The sequence below is a fragment of the Marmota marmota genome, unplaced genomic scaffold, assembly GCF_001458135.2.
Source record: "Marmota marmota marmota unplaced genomic scaffold, marMar, whole genome shotgun sequence".
NCBI classification, from domain to species: domain Eukaryota; kingdom Metazoa; phylum Chordata; class Mammalia; order Rodentia; family Sciuridae; genus Marmota; species Marmota marmota.
In genome coordinates, this window is record NW_025999983.1 from 9,733,947 (window position 1) to 9,748,903 (window position 14,957).

A 14,957-nucleotide genomic window follows, 5' to 3' on the forward strand; every position below is an offset into this window, starting at 1 on the left:
GATTAAAGGTTTTAATTTAGTCCTTATACTTGTGAAAACACTCCCTGGAAATACTTTCTGTGCAACAATGTGCTCACAACAGAGTATTAATCATGATTCCCCATTAGCCCTTCCTGTTGGTGTAGATGAGGCTGCCAGTCTCAAAATATGCTTTCTCTGCACATTCCCAAAAGAATCCCCTGCCCCCCAGGCCCCTGCAATGTTGAGGAGAAAGGCAAGCTAATCTTAAAATGGAATACCAGCAATAAGCTTTGCTTTAATATTCTTAAACTGTAACCAAAGTCATTGTTGGAATTTGCAAGTATTCTGATGAAAGCCACTTTGGGACTGCTCTATCACATCAGTCCTAGGCCAACAGTTACAGTAGGGCAAGTTCACTTAGGGCCAGGTTAGCCTCCAAGACGTGGGGTGGGTGGTGTCAATGTCCAACATGGCTTTTCACCAACTTTGGGAACAACCAAGTATAATTTTGCCTGGGCGTCCAATGAAGTGGCTGGTTTGTGCTTAGGTCCCATTATCTTACGATTCCAAACACCAGTGTGACACTGGGCACAGCAAAATGGTGGCATGAGAAGAAGCAGGCAGGGCTGGCGGCTGAAACAGGAACCACAACCTTACCTCCCAAATCTGCCCATGCTCGGGAGCTCAGGGAGCAGAGTGTAGCTGTAAGGGCTCTGGCTCTTAGTGGTTTTGTTTCCTCCTTCTTCCTACCTTCTATTCTGATTGCATGTATACAAATTAAATTCTAGTAAATTAAAGGCATACATGATACCACTTCAATAATAGCAGAAGCAGATGTTAACTGTGGAACCACTGCGTGGGCTTTGCCCCACTGAATTCATTAATTTCTCCCAATAATCATATGAAATGCAGATACCTCTGTTTACAAGTGAGGGAAATCAAAGAGTTAGTAACCTGGAATGAAGTTCAAGCAAACAGACTCCGGAACCCATGGGTTCCACCACCCAAACACATTGCATCCCAATAAAGGGTAGTTGAAATAAAAAATGTAAAAAGACAGAGCTATTTGTAGAATACAGATCAGCATTTCTCAATCAGTCCTTATTACTTTCTAAAAGATTCTCCCCATCCACCTAACAATACACACATTGTATGTGACATAAAGTTGAATGACCCCGGAGATTCCTATACTTGGGAAGTTCACGATCTACATGCAAATGTGTTAGAGCAGGATGGGCAAAGATGAGAAAAGACACCAAAGTCAAACCAGAGAGACGGAGGCAGGAGTGAGTCTGTGGTGGGGTGGTAGAGACTTCTCAGACCAAAGCAGTTCTGCCTTCCTGACCACACGGCACCCCTAGGTGGGCTGCTCTCACCTTCCTTCCTTTCTCCACCCTGTAAACAACATTCCTCTGATATCCTCCACCTGAAGAGCATCAGGACTGAACCCCAGACACAGTAAAGTCATCTGAATCTGAGCAGGAGGTGGAGGGACTTTGCAGCACACAGGAGCAGGGCAAGGAGGGGAAGAGCCCCCATGGATCAGTGGCCATGAATACTGCACACGGGCAAGAGAACACTCAAGACAGTCACCAAGAGCCAGAGGGGGCTGAGTTGGGGGCAGCAGGGTAAAAAGGACAGATTGCAGGGCCCCCATGGGCTTCTATGTATGTGGTTTAACCCTGAAGATGAGGAGCTTCTCAAGGATTCCCAATGGAAAGAGAAATAGATCAACAATGATAAAAGCAAACTCTTTAACATTTACCAGGCACCAGGCTCAGTTCCAGGTTCTCTGTGTTAACCCCTTGATTTCTGTGAGGCCCAAGAGTAGATGTTACTGTCAACATCATTTTGGACATGAGAACCTAAGGCACACGTGCTAAGTAACTTGTCCCATAGCTGTAGGGCTAATAACTGAAGCCATACAGAATGCCCAGGGATGACTGCGGGAGGCTATGAGTGTGGCACCGAGTCCCAGCACATCACATCTGACCCTGGCCTCTCCCAGGGTGAAGAAAGAGAATGTTTAATGAGCAACATTACCACAATTATAAAACCAGGTTTTCTCCAACTCACACACATAAAGCAGCTTCCCCTACAAATCAGCAAGGAATTCAACAGAGTTCCACTTACTGGGTGCTCAACCTTGCCAGGTGTATCCTTCAGGCCTCCTGCTTGGGCTGCACGTGAATTATGTGTTATTATTCACAAATGATGAGGAGGTCAGTGTTGTGTAGACCACAAGCCAGTATACTTTTTTCTGCTAAGACCAGATAATAAATATTTTAGGCTTTGTGGGCCAGAAAGTCTATCGCTCCTCAACACTGCCACTGTACTCCCAAAGCAGTGTCATGCCGGTTAATACAGACGGGAGGAGTCCAACCATAATGTTTACTTCAAAGACAGAGAGGGCTGAAGCAGGCCACAACATAGACTGACCGTGGGGCATGACAATAAACTGCCACGCTAGCAACAGCATGAGCCTTGTTCAAGTCAGCAGCTTCTCTAGCCTACACATCTGGGAGGCTGAGGAGGAGGCCAGGTGCTCAACAATAGCAGGCTCAAGGGAGACACTGGGGCTGGGGAGGGGGCACCTGGGCAGGAGGACCCCAGTGCCCCAGATGCACCATCAGGCTGTGACGGACAGCCCCTGACACTGAAACCACTTCCTCACCAAAATACACTATGCTGCAGTCAGGCTGTGCAGAAATAATCAATCTTACACTGTTTTCAAGTAAAATGTTAGAAAAAACAAACTTCACCGGTTTAAGTTCCTTACAGAAAGTGCTAAAGTTGTCTTGGAATCTCCCATCCCTGGGTCACATGCAAACTCGTGGCTGGTGGCCAGGGCCACCTTGGTGGAATGCATACCTTCTGCACCCTGGTGGGCTGGGCTGTAGGGCCCTTCCTCCACCCTGACCTCATGGCCTCCCTCCCAGGTTATCTGCTAAGGTCAGTAGACTACAGTGCTCCTCTGTGGCTCTTGCTCTTATTAAAAATAATTATGCTCACTCATAGTTGGACTGAACACATAACAAATTCACACACTCATGGATGACTTGGGGCTACTGTCCTCCTTCCCCCAACCTTAGCTATGTGACTCACTGGTGAGAAGCCTTTTTCAGTGAAAGCATATGTGCCTGCTGCTTTCAAAGGAAATGAAATAACACTTTAATCTGGTAGAAAACAAGCATTTAGACATAGCTATAGCAGACTACACTCCTAAAGTGGTTTTATTAGACAAAGAAGGTTCCTGATCTTGTCTGGCTCTTCTCACAGTTAGAATAGAGAAATGCTGTTACTTCCAGTTCTGTACCTCAGGTCTAACTGGGAGTCCAGGCTGTATCTCAGTGAGCATAAGGGAAGGAACAACGAAGAGGTTTGGGTACTCTGCACTGTACTCCAGGCTCTTCCCCCTTAGGGACCAAAGAGCAAAGAGCTGTGCTTCCAACGTGGGGTATCAGGCTATGCCTCCCAGCAGGAGACCCTGTCCTGGGGGCCAGGTGCTGGAGCATAGCCACTGTGTCGCCGACAGGCTGAGCATGTACTTCCAAGGGCCCATCTGGGGCTGGGAAGCCAGGTTATTTTTCTCCACTCAGTTGGGTTGACTCAAAAGTGCACATCCATGTAAATATTCTAATGTAGAGGCCTCATTTGAGAAGAGAAATGCAAAGCTCCCTTTTCTTTTCTTTCTTCCTTACACTCATGTGTCTGGTAAAAACATTTCCAAAAGGCTTCAAATGGCTTCTGAGGCATCAATGGATGAAACAGAGGCTTTAGGAGCAGGGTCCGAGCACCGGTGCTGACACTTCCTGGCAGTGTGACCTTCAGGAGTTATTTAACCTTTCTGCACTGCAAGCAGTACTGTCACCTGGAGACAGGTGATGCTAAGGGAACACACAGGGTGACTAGTACAGGGCAGGCAGGGCTGCCTGAGGAATGGCAACTGCATGTGCCATCATCAACCAGTGCGACGCTCCTCCCCACCAGCCTCAAAGATGTGTGGATGGGGCAAAAACTGACCCCCCCCCACTTGATAGCATATCTTTCTTCCCAAGATAAACAGAAACCAAATATGTAAGCCAAGCAAAATATGAGAGGAAAAGCCAGGAATGAGGAGTGCGATCTTATTTCCATGTTTCTCTAATAGATTAGTAATTTGTTGGCACCAGCTTTGACAGAAAGCAGATGGATGCAGCATTAAGCACAATGAAGGCAGCAGATGCTGGGCCAGCCCACCTCAGCTGGCCTGGTCTTACAGCCAAGTCCGAGAGCACACAGTTTTCAAGTGGGTTCGTCTTGGCACACAGCTTTGGAAAATTGGTCACCAAATGAATTCAGATTTCAACCCACTAGGACTTATATTCAAGTGGGGATGCAGCAGCTAGCCTCTGTTGAAGTCATCACCATTATTTTAGGAGGACTGCAGATCATTTTGTATCTGACTACAGAACATTTGAATTTAGTGGTCATAACCAATTTTCAAGCTTACTGTATTTATTAAGCTGCTAAGTGTTCCCACTCACACATGACATCTGTTTCTCAGTGTCAATCATTTAGCAATTATATATGAATGACTACTATGTGCAAGCTTCTGCAGCATCCCCCTCGGCAGAGGAGGATAAAAGGAGGCACACTTCAGAAGCCAGACCAGACGGAATGCACCGTTAGTCATGCTATGACGAACATTATGAATTAGGGCTAAACATGCATTTACCTTATTTTAAAGCCAATGTCGTTCACCATTTTTATAACAATTTACTACATGATATGGTCACATTTTTTGAGATACAATTTATATACAATAACAAACATGCAATCCCATAACCACCAGCACAACTGAGATATAGAATATTTCTGCCGAAGCCAAGAAGTTCCCTCTTGTTCACTGTCGTCAGTCTTAAGTCCAAGCCTAGCCCTGACCAGATAGTGATCTGACTTTTTTCCCACGTAGTTTTGCCTCTCTATGTTAGATACATAGTCACGAGGGACAGCCATGGGCACCTGGCTATCTTCACTTAGCATCATACTTCTGAGATCATCCTCACTGCTGCACATAGAATTAACTCCTCTAAAATTTAAGAAGTGATGCAAATTCAATGCAGAAAACACAGAAGCACAAACTATATACACAAAAATGAGCCTTAGTTTCACCTCCCAAAGATCAGACACCATGCATTGTAAATTACTCTTAGGCACCGAATACCCAACTCAATACCCACCACACATCCAGGCAGGGCCAGGAAGGTTTGTCAGTGTCTCTGGATTCTTCTCTTAGTAAAATTCATTCATTTAAGAAATTGTTATCAAGGGATTCTTATATACTAGAATGTATATGCCCAGCATTCAGCAGTGATAGGTCAGAGAACTTAAATTCTGGTGGCAGAGATAGGAAGTTAGGAAATAAAGACAAGATCATGTGATGATGGGAACTACAAGGAAAGTGAAGCACAGTTTACTGCAGTGAGTGTGGGGGACTAGGGGACACTCTGGGCAAGGGAACTGTGTCCATGTCACTGCCTCTCTCAGGAGAAGCATGGGCTCTTCAAAGACACAACAACTAAGGCTAACGTTGGACACAGATGCCAGGGACACACAAGCACAACCAGCATGTGACAGCAGAGCAGACCTGGTTCTTGCATGTGTGGCCTTTGGAAAGCTATTTGTCATTGAAGCTCAGTCTCCTCATCTATAAAGAGGGTACACAGGAGATCACCTATCTCCTATGGTTGCTGAAGGGACAAAACAATGACTATTTCTGGACAACTGACAAGGAATAGTCTGTAAGGAAATGACAAAAATTGTTCCGATATTCATTAGTTTTTACTAGTGAACAGGAATTATCTTTGCTCTATTGTGTTAGGGTCAAACTTTACTTTCATGGTGCACACATAATAAAGTTATTCCTGAAAAAGAGGTAAGTATAAAAAAGAATAAACATTGATATTAACAATTACACAAAAAGGTATTGTCTGAATGCAATAATCAACTTCAGTATACAGTAGTCATGTCTCTACTATAAGAAACTGAGTCTGGAAGGAGCCTACGCTGGGAATTTCACTGTCACATGCTGCAGGACTGGGCTCAAAGCTGCAATGGAGAGTGTCGGGGCAAGAGGCCGGCAAGGGACACTTCCACCCACCTCACTTGGCTATCTGGGTATGTTCCTACAGAAATGTCACCCAACAGATGGTCTTTTTTTAAGCAAACACTTTAATAAATAGCAGAGCTACAGGCCACGGGACAAGGCACTGTGCTAAGACATGTAGCAGAGTCGTGTGTCCATGTGTGGTCATCCTGACTACTGCCTGTGGCCGTCCTCATCAAGACCGGCAGCAGTGAAAGCCACCAATACAACCATAAGGTGCTCATCCTGTCGATTAGCAGAAAGGACATTGTCCTGTGTGTGCTTCTGACTTTAATTATCAAGGTAGAATAATTAGCTTTACCTAAGTCAAACTAACTCTTTTTTCTTTTTTTCCCTTTCCTAGAGATGGGGTCTCCATGAGCTGTACAGCCTGGTCTTGGATTCACGATCCTCATGCTTCAGCCTTGTAAGCAGCTGGGATTACAGGGGTGCACAGCAATGCCCAGCTTTCCCCCACCTTTCTTCTTCTTCTTTTTTTTTTTTTCCTATTTTGATTTTCATTGTAATTTTTTTTTGACTTTAAAAAAAAATGAATTCACAGGTTTTGATCAAATCATGATGATTATCAGTCTAAGAAAAATTCCACACTTAAATCTTGTCACTTAAGCTAAATATGAACATCCAAAGAAGACTTGCTTACATCAACCTTCCTTTTTCAATTAAGTGATCTAATTCCATTTGTTTTATTCTACTATTATTAACACAGAGGTTTAGAATATCCCTTCAATAAAATAAAACCATATAGAAAATGGATTAATCCTTTGGCTTCTGTCAATTTAAACACAAAACAGGGCTAAGGGAACAAGAAACTATAACCCCGAAGTGTGTTATCATCCATTACCCCCACCAAAAAAAAAAAAAAGAAATGAGAGATACCAAGGAGAGCCATCAGCACAGACACAGTCGAGTCCAAAAAACAATGGCATCTACCTCTGCACCAAGGTGACCTTCAGACCCCAGCTCATAACCCAGGAAGCAGGCACCCCTGCCCCTCCCCTGTGGAAGGTAGGGAGACAAACAGGGATCCAGATTTACAAGAGTGGAGCCAGAAACTCTGGGTCAGGCATGCCAGGGGCCCACAAGAGGGCCTGCAATATCTGTACCTTGCTCCTCTAGACCAAAATGGCTTCAATATTATTACTGTAGAATTCACTACTTTGGAACTGCATTCATTTCAACTGAATATAATTTTGTTTTTGCTGAATTTATGAGAAAGGAATGGAAAAAGAAGATTACAGATGGCTTTTAATTTATTTTAAAGAAAAAATATTGAGATCCTTCTGGAAAAACACCTTTTATTAAATTGAGAAGTAAACAGTTTATCAGACTTACCTACTTGTGGGTCCTCTCCTTCCTAAGACAGACACTGTAAAACGAAGGCACAACACTAGGGCTATGTCAGTGTGCAACCTGCGCAGCTCCACATGGAGGACCTGCACAAACACTCAGTTGCTACTGTACAAGTGAGTGATATCTAGTCTCAGAATTGTTGTGACCCGCCTGAGGTAACACTATTTATTTGTAGCAAAACAACGGCCAGGTCCTTGCTCCTCTTTGCAATCAAATGTCAAATATGCAGAGTATCTATAGATGCTCAGCGTGAGAGATGTTTTTCTAGAGAACACAAAAACAAAATAGAATCTTTGTCCTTAAGAAATAAAAGGGCTATGAAGATAAAACTGATTTCAGTTCTTTTCCCATAAAAATCTACTTATTAATAATGAATAGTTATTTACATAAGTCTGTTTATTAAAGTGAGTCCCCATGGCCTTCTTACCTTGCAAATACTTTGCAAGGGTAGTTACTATGTGTGTTTCCTTTAAGGTAGAAAGGTACTACTTTGTAAAACAGACTGTAATTAAATATTTTTACACATTTAAGTTGGTTTCATCTCATTTGTATATTTAATAATTCAGATTTTATAGTATTTCTAACAATTCCCCCTTCTCCACTTCATAGGACTTTTCTCTTGCCCTCTTTGGTACTCTTGATGTGTTTCCATGACTGGACTCCTAACACGTTCTTGGCTCCCGAAGGTGCGTGGCAAACCTTTTGCTTTTGCTTTCTGCGTGGCCTGTGAATGAAGGGAGTACAGCGAGGCCTGGGACGTGGTCAGCCAGTGACTGTGTGAATGGCCTCTGAGGCCACTGTCCCTGTGAGCCTGGCTCTGCCATTTAAACCTGTGGGGTTGTGGTAAGTGACCAACCTCCTCGATGGGATGTGCTCACAAGGCCTTCCCGCACTAGGGAGTGGGCTGGCCACATCAGTCACTGCCCACCCTGGAGAAAGCCTCAACTGCTACGTGCCTCAGTTTCCTCCTCTGTGAAGCAGCATGGAAACATGACCTGCCTCACAGTGGGACCCAGGGCAGAGACATGCTTAACAAAAGCTCTTTATTATTAAGAACGATTTTGGAGAAGCTGCTTTTGACAAAAGTAAAAACAGAGGTAAAAAGTATCTTCCCCTGAGATCTCTTAAGTACACAATCTAAGAAAAAGTCATTGAAAACAGAGGACGAAGCTCAGGACACTTGCCATTCACCCGTGTGTCTTTCCAAAGATATGAAAACCTAAAATGGGAAGATGCAAGCAGAATGTTTTACTGGTAATCAGAGTAGTTAATTAAGGAGAGGAAGAAAAGAAAATATCATTTGTGTCCCTGCTTCAAAGGATCATCAAAGAGAAATGAGAAGGAAAGAGCGCTCCCCGAGTGGCAGAGTCCTGTGCACTGTGCTCCTCCTGCACCAGGTGCTGGCTGAGACCAGGCTGCGGTGTGGATTTGAACATGAGAAACCTGGGACACTAGTTTTATCCCTGGCATCAGCCTTGCCTGTGCAGGACCCTTGAAGGGATGCACCTCAGAGTGAACAGTGTGTGGGTGCCATGTGGAGAGAAGAGGGAGGAGGGCACAAAAAAGCAGGAGATTGGGGACAGAGGACGGCTCTGGTTCATGAACACCTTCTTACAGGAGGATGGTGGGCTCGAGGCCAGCAACTTAGGCAGACCTCATCAAGATAAAACCCAGAGGGCTGGGGAGGAATCAGTGGGAAACGCCTCTCTGCCCTGCCAATGTAACACTACTGTCCCACGGGGATCCAGTAGCTACGCTAATATAAAACAGCCTAGAATTGAAGCAAAATTTAGGCTTGTGGAACACTGGAATTGAAAGTTATTTCCAAGGTAATAGAATCCAATTTTCTCATTTTCCAGAAGAAAAGTAACTCACAGAGGGCGTAAGCAATAGTTCAACAACACATAGCAGGTTGGGTGAGAGAATTCTTGCAGGCTCAGTACTCTTAAGTGAAGAGTCTTCATAATCAATGACTCCAGAAAACTGAAGGAGGTTTTTGTCAAAAAAGGAATTCATTCCATGGAAATCATCTTCCCTGCTATTGACTCCCATAGCAGAAGCTCAAGGTTTATTCACAAAGGACTTGTTGGATGGTCTGAGGTCGTCTTCTGTCACTGAGTAGAGGAAGGGGCTCCAAGACTGACTTGCTGAGGAGTACAGAGACCTACGTCAAAAATCACACGAAGCCTCAAGGTTGTAAGTTAAGGCCTAGACCTTCAGCATTCAGCAGCCAGTTCTGAAAACAGAGCTGCAACCTTGTCTCCAGGTATATTCTGAGAAAAAGTCCACATTTTCCAGGCCCACCATAATTTGTACACTGCTTTCCAACTGTCTACAGTTTTCTTCTTTCCTTAACAGCTACAGAAACAGTAAGGGCAGCTCCCAGAATAAGTCACTCACCAGTCCTGCCTCAAAGCCCTTCAGGTCATGATGACCTGTGCTGACAGGGACAGGCAGACCATTACTGTCAGCCAGGAAGAGCATCCTAAGGCTTGCTGCGTTAATAACCTGGAAAACCTGTATGACGTGGCATGAAGGGAGGCACGCAAAACAGAGTCCACTATCTGCGCAGGTGCACACGTGCCAAGGCAAGAGGACTCATGCTTTGGGTTTTGTTGTAGTTTCCTAGCACAGAAACAACTGCAAAGGGAACAGAACACAGCAGTACAAGGCAAGATGCAGGGCCACACTGGCAGTGCCACTCCCTTCCCAAACTGTAACTACCATAAAACAGGACGAGGCGGCTGTCTGTGAGGCGCCTGGGCCTCTGGGGCCCCTCCTGGATGTGGCCCAGCTTGCTAAAGACACATGGCTCTCCAAGAGGCTTGTCCCATGTAGGACTGGAGGGGCTGTGGAGGGATGAGCAGCCCGATGTTCTCATCTTCACTTGGAGTGTTCCTGAGATTTTCAGAAGTGAGGAAACTCTAGGAATTGTGCTAGATTATCTCATTCTCTAAATTATCCATTAATGTCTAAGTAAACAAAATATAAAGAATGTGCTAAATTCAAATGTCCTACTGCCCATAGTGACTTTAAAAAATATATATACACACACACACACATACACACACACACATCCAGATGAGGTTAAACCTTGATGAAAGGACTCTCTGCATATCTGATAAAACCTGCATGAGCTCTAGGAAAGTGATCCTGGGGGGTGCATCTGGGGCAGCTTCCACTTATCTTTCCATGCTCCCCTTTTCTTCCTGTTTGAGGATATGCACCTGTGTCAGGCTCTGTGCTGTCTTCCAGGAGTCGGATGGTGATGGTCGGGGAAGTGAGAAATGCCCCCACCTGCTCAGCACCCCAAAGACAGGCTGGTGGGCCATGAGCAGGGACACCCTTCTGAGCCAAGAGTCTGAGGTACTGAAGGGGATTACTGAGAGAAAGGTGCAAAATTCGAGTCCCACAAGATGAGCCCTAATAAATCAGAACCTTCTAAGCTAAGGCTTGTGTCCTTTCTCCATAAGCACTGGAATGGCACTGAAGAGACAGGTTTGCTCTCCCATTAGTAACTGTTAACACAAGGCACACTTAGCGCTTAATTAAGGAATAGGGGTTGTGGTTCTTCCCAGCATTATGGACAGGCAGCTCAAGGACTGTAGGTCTGCATTAACCTCACAGCCTGTCAGGGACCAGAGAATCTTTTTTTAATTTAATTTTTATTTTTAGTTGTAGATGAACACAATACCTTTATTTTATTCATTCTTATGTGGTGCTGAGGATGGAACCCAGTGCCTCACACATGCTAGGCAAGCACTCTACCCCTGAGCCACAGCCCCAGCTCCACCAAGGGAATCTTAAAGCACACTTAAAGCATTAAGACCCAGAAGGACTAGTGTATTGAGAGACTCGCACCACTCACTGCGCCACGTTTACCTTGGGGTCCATACTGGCTCATCTGCGGGCCGTAAGTCCCACTCGAGTTGCTCTGCTGAAAGCTACTGATTCCAGGGTGCACCTGGCCCCCAGGAGAAGGATGAGGCGACATGGACGGTCCTGTCTGCTGAGGTCCGTACTGAGACATCTGAGGGTTTCTTTGTGTGCCTGCCATAAAACCTATGTGGAAAACAGATGGAACACATAAATGCAGGTGCTTCATAATCTCTGCAGGCACAGAAACGGACATGGGATTGTGCAGAGGGTCCATGGGGAGAGAGCTGGTACTGAGATTCTCCTAAGAAATATCCAAAGACATCTCAAACCCAGGTGAGGGATCTGGGAGGGTGCCATGGGGACATCCTGGTCCTAATCCAGAATTCTCATTAGAGAGTTCCCAGGAACTCAGAAGATGGTGAACTTGACCTGGAGAGAGGAAAAGAGCAAGAAAGGCAAGTCACCGTAACAGCTCTCACAGGTAAGGCCTTCATGAAAGAAAGGTACCAGGCAGAGCTGAGAAGCCTGCACCCTCGCCAGGTACACATGTTGTGCCCAGCTCCTCAGCACCTCTGCTTACAGCACAGTCTCACACCCCCTGCCCCCAGCGTCCCCTGCACAGAGCTGAGCTCCCAGGACAAGTGCTGTTCAACTGGACTCCTGACCCACTGGAAGCCCTTCCAGGCGCTGACTCTCACACTCCCTTTGCAGGTGAACTGCATAAAGCCCCCCAAGGCTCCCCACTGTTGGTGGGACTCACATTCAAACACCTGACCCCGTCACAGATCCTTCATGGCCCGGCAGTTGCCTTATTTCACCCCCTTTTCCTATAGCTTTCTCTTCTGCTACTCTCATGTCTGCTGGCCTTCTGGAAGTTCCAAGAAGATAACATCTGACTCTCCCACTCAACAAAAGTCTTTCCGATCCTTTAGACGTTACTGGACCCTCCTGGTTCTCTAGGCGGCTCTCCCTGCCCCACACCCTGCAGTCTCTCAGCCTATTTCACACCTACCTATATTCACAGCATGTTTTGCAACCTCTAAGTATTACTGCTATTATTTTTTGGCTCGCTTTTCCTCTATTTTCCACCACTAAAACATAAGCTCCATGATGGCAAGGATCATGTCTGGACTTACTGCTGCATTGTATGTCTTACAGGAGTGCGGCACAAAGCATCAAAAACAAACCTTTTTTTTTTTTTAAATGAATGAAGGTTCAATTCTTTAGGCACACGAGAGAGTGCTCAGCACAACACAGTAGGGGTTAGTGTGGTGCTTTAAATGGATAAAGGATGAATCTTTAAATGATGCAGAACTACAATGTCAGGTGTGTCCATGTGCTAGCAGCTCGGATGAATGTTAGTAAGCAGCATGGGCTGTCTGGACGGAGAGCCCTTGAGTCAAGACATATTTCTAAGAAAAGCTTATATAATCAAAGTAGCAAACCAACAAAGGGCAGTGTGAGAAATAGCTCCCAGAACCAAACGTTGGTGCTGGTCACTGTGCCCGCGTTGCCAAGGGAAGGCTCTAACTGGGGCAAGGCAGGTTGCTGCCTGCTCCAGAGGAGAACCAGGGCGGCAGTTTCCAAAGAAAATCAATTGCAGAGGTGCTGGGTGAGACAAGACCTCCATCTAAGGGCAGCTGAAACCTGGGAGGGTAAATGGTACTTTGTGTTTACAAAGGCTATGGTTGACATTTCACTAAGAAAAAAAGAGAGGGAGATACTTTTAACATTGCTTCTACCTAAAGAGATATAAAAGTAGGTAGAGCTAGTCTTTATTATCCTATTTAATTTATTTATAAAGATAAGTCTTCTGAAATTGGGCTCAATTGGCAGCTCCTAGATATAAATCATCATAGAAAATGTTTGCTTTTTCAAATCTGAAAACAAACAGAAATCAGAGGACTAAAATTACTATAAGTGATTGCTTCTTAAGATGTTACATGAAATATTTATCTAAGCTTTACTATAAAATTCTCTAGAGTTTCAGATACAGCCTTGTTGAATTAAAAAAAAAATTCCAATTCCATACAGACTGTGTCTGAGTTCTCTCCCTGACTGCTTTCCTCTTCATTAGCAAAGCACACAACCCAGGTCCATTTAGCATTCCATTTCACCTCTACCATATAGGTGTCCACGTGAAAGGCCTCGGAGCTCTGATGATAACCCTAGAGCCGTCAGTGGCTGCTGCTTCTGGGACCTTTCCTGCAGGCTTATGGTTTGTTCAAGTGAGTTCTAAGAATTCTCACCTGGGCAAGCTACTTCTTTATTTTAGACTATTGTTCAGTACTTAAAAACACACATCACATGAGAATTCCATGGGAACTATCCCAATGATCAAAGACATTTTGCAGAAAAATCAAGTTTGTGAAAAGACTTTAAAAGGAAGTGGAATCTGAAAGCTAATTTAAATGCAGTGCCCAGGGTGTAGCTTTATGGTGGAGCATTTGCCCAGCAGGTGAGACGCCCTGGTTGATCCCTAGTACTGCAACATAGAGAAAGTACCATAGCATCAAATTCTGTAACTTATGGACAAGTTCTATGAGGTGTGGAATTCACCTCTTCAAATAAGAAATTAAAACTAGGAGTTAATTTTCTCTCCATGTATTTTCAACAGCTCCACTTACAGGAGCTTCTTAAAATCTTGTTGTCTATTTTCCAAAAGAGTTGCCCCTTTCCCTGGAACCCCCAAGACCTCAGAAGGGGAAGGTGACAACTTCCCTGCTTCTGTCTCAGCTATTGCCATCTGACACACGGGACTGCCAGAAGGCCTGGGTTACAGTTCTGTGCCTCCAGCTCAGAACAGAGGAGGCAGATGTGTAAACAGATATCTTGCAATGCAGATTGAACCCCACTGCTGTGTGACCTTGGGCAAATTGTAATTTTTCCAAGCCTCAGTTTCCTCTATCTTGAAATGGAGATGAAGTTCCTGTAAGGATCAACTGACCCAACCCATGAAAGTGTTCTGCATACTTAAAGATAGACAGGACAATGCCAACATTCTGCTTCATAAACGACCAAGAAAACCTCTAAACTCCAGCACCCCACATGTTTACATGTAGTTTCCAGTCAGAATAAACAAGCCAGTTCTTATTTCTACATCTGTTTTATACTTAAACACATGGGATTCACATGGTCCGGCACCTGTGTAACCAGAGGGTTAAAAGGGCTCTCCTGGGGTGGGGGGAGAGGGAAAGGGCAGGAGAGGGGGGGCTGAGGTTGTGGCTTAGCAGTAGAGCGCTTGCCTAGCATGTGTGACATCCTAGGTTCGATTCTCAGCATATAAATAAGTTAAAAAAAATCATCAACAACTAATAAAAATATTTTTTAAAAAGGGCTCTCCTGGGGGTGACCCTCTGCCCCTTCTCCTGCCAGAGTCCTGCCTAAAGCCTCGATATTTCCGCGCAGCCTTGCAGAGGCATTTTATGACTCGTGGCTGTGCTGTGTGTATCTCCCTGATCAGCAGTCCACATGAACAGTGTCCAGTGGATCTTTTGATTCCTGTTCTAGAGCTGTCCATGTCATCTGCCTGTCCCCACTGGCCCTGAGCACTCTCCCTCCTGTGTAGCAGGCACAGCTGCTGTCACACACCAATGGATGTGCCCTGCCCTGCAGACCC

General features: G+C 45.0%; 1 protein-coding gene across 10 annotated transcripts in view; it reads right to left on the reverse strand.

Annotated features, from left to right (window-relative positions):
* Arid1b (AT-rich interaction domain 1B) overlaps window positions 1-14,957 on the reverse strand; it is a 407,120-nt gene that overhangs the window by 59,832 nt on the left and 332,331 nt on the right. For 9 of the 10 annotated variants that reach the window (XM_048805918.1, XM_048805923.1, XM_048805922.1 and 6 more), the window contains exon 7: window positions 11,342-11,521. The exons of the other annotated variant lie outside the window; for it this stretch is intronic. In XM_048805918.1, coding sequence (XP_048661875.1) covers window positions 11,342-11,521 — 180 coding nt within the window. The remainder of the gene's footprint in view (window positions 1-11,341; window positions 11,522-14,957) is intronic. 10 annotated transcript variants of the gene reach the window in all.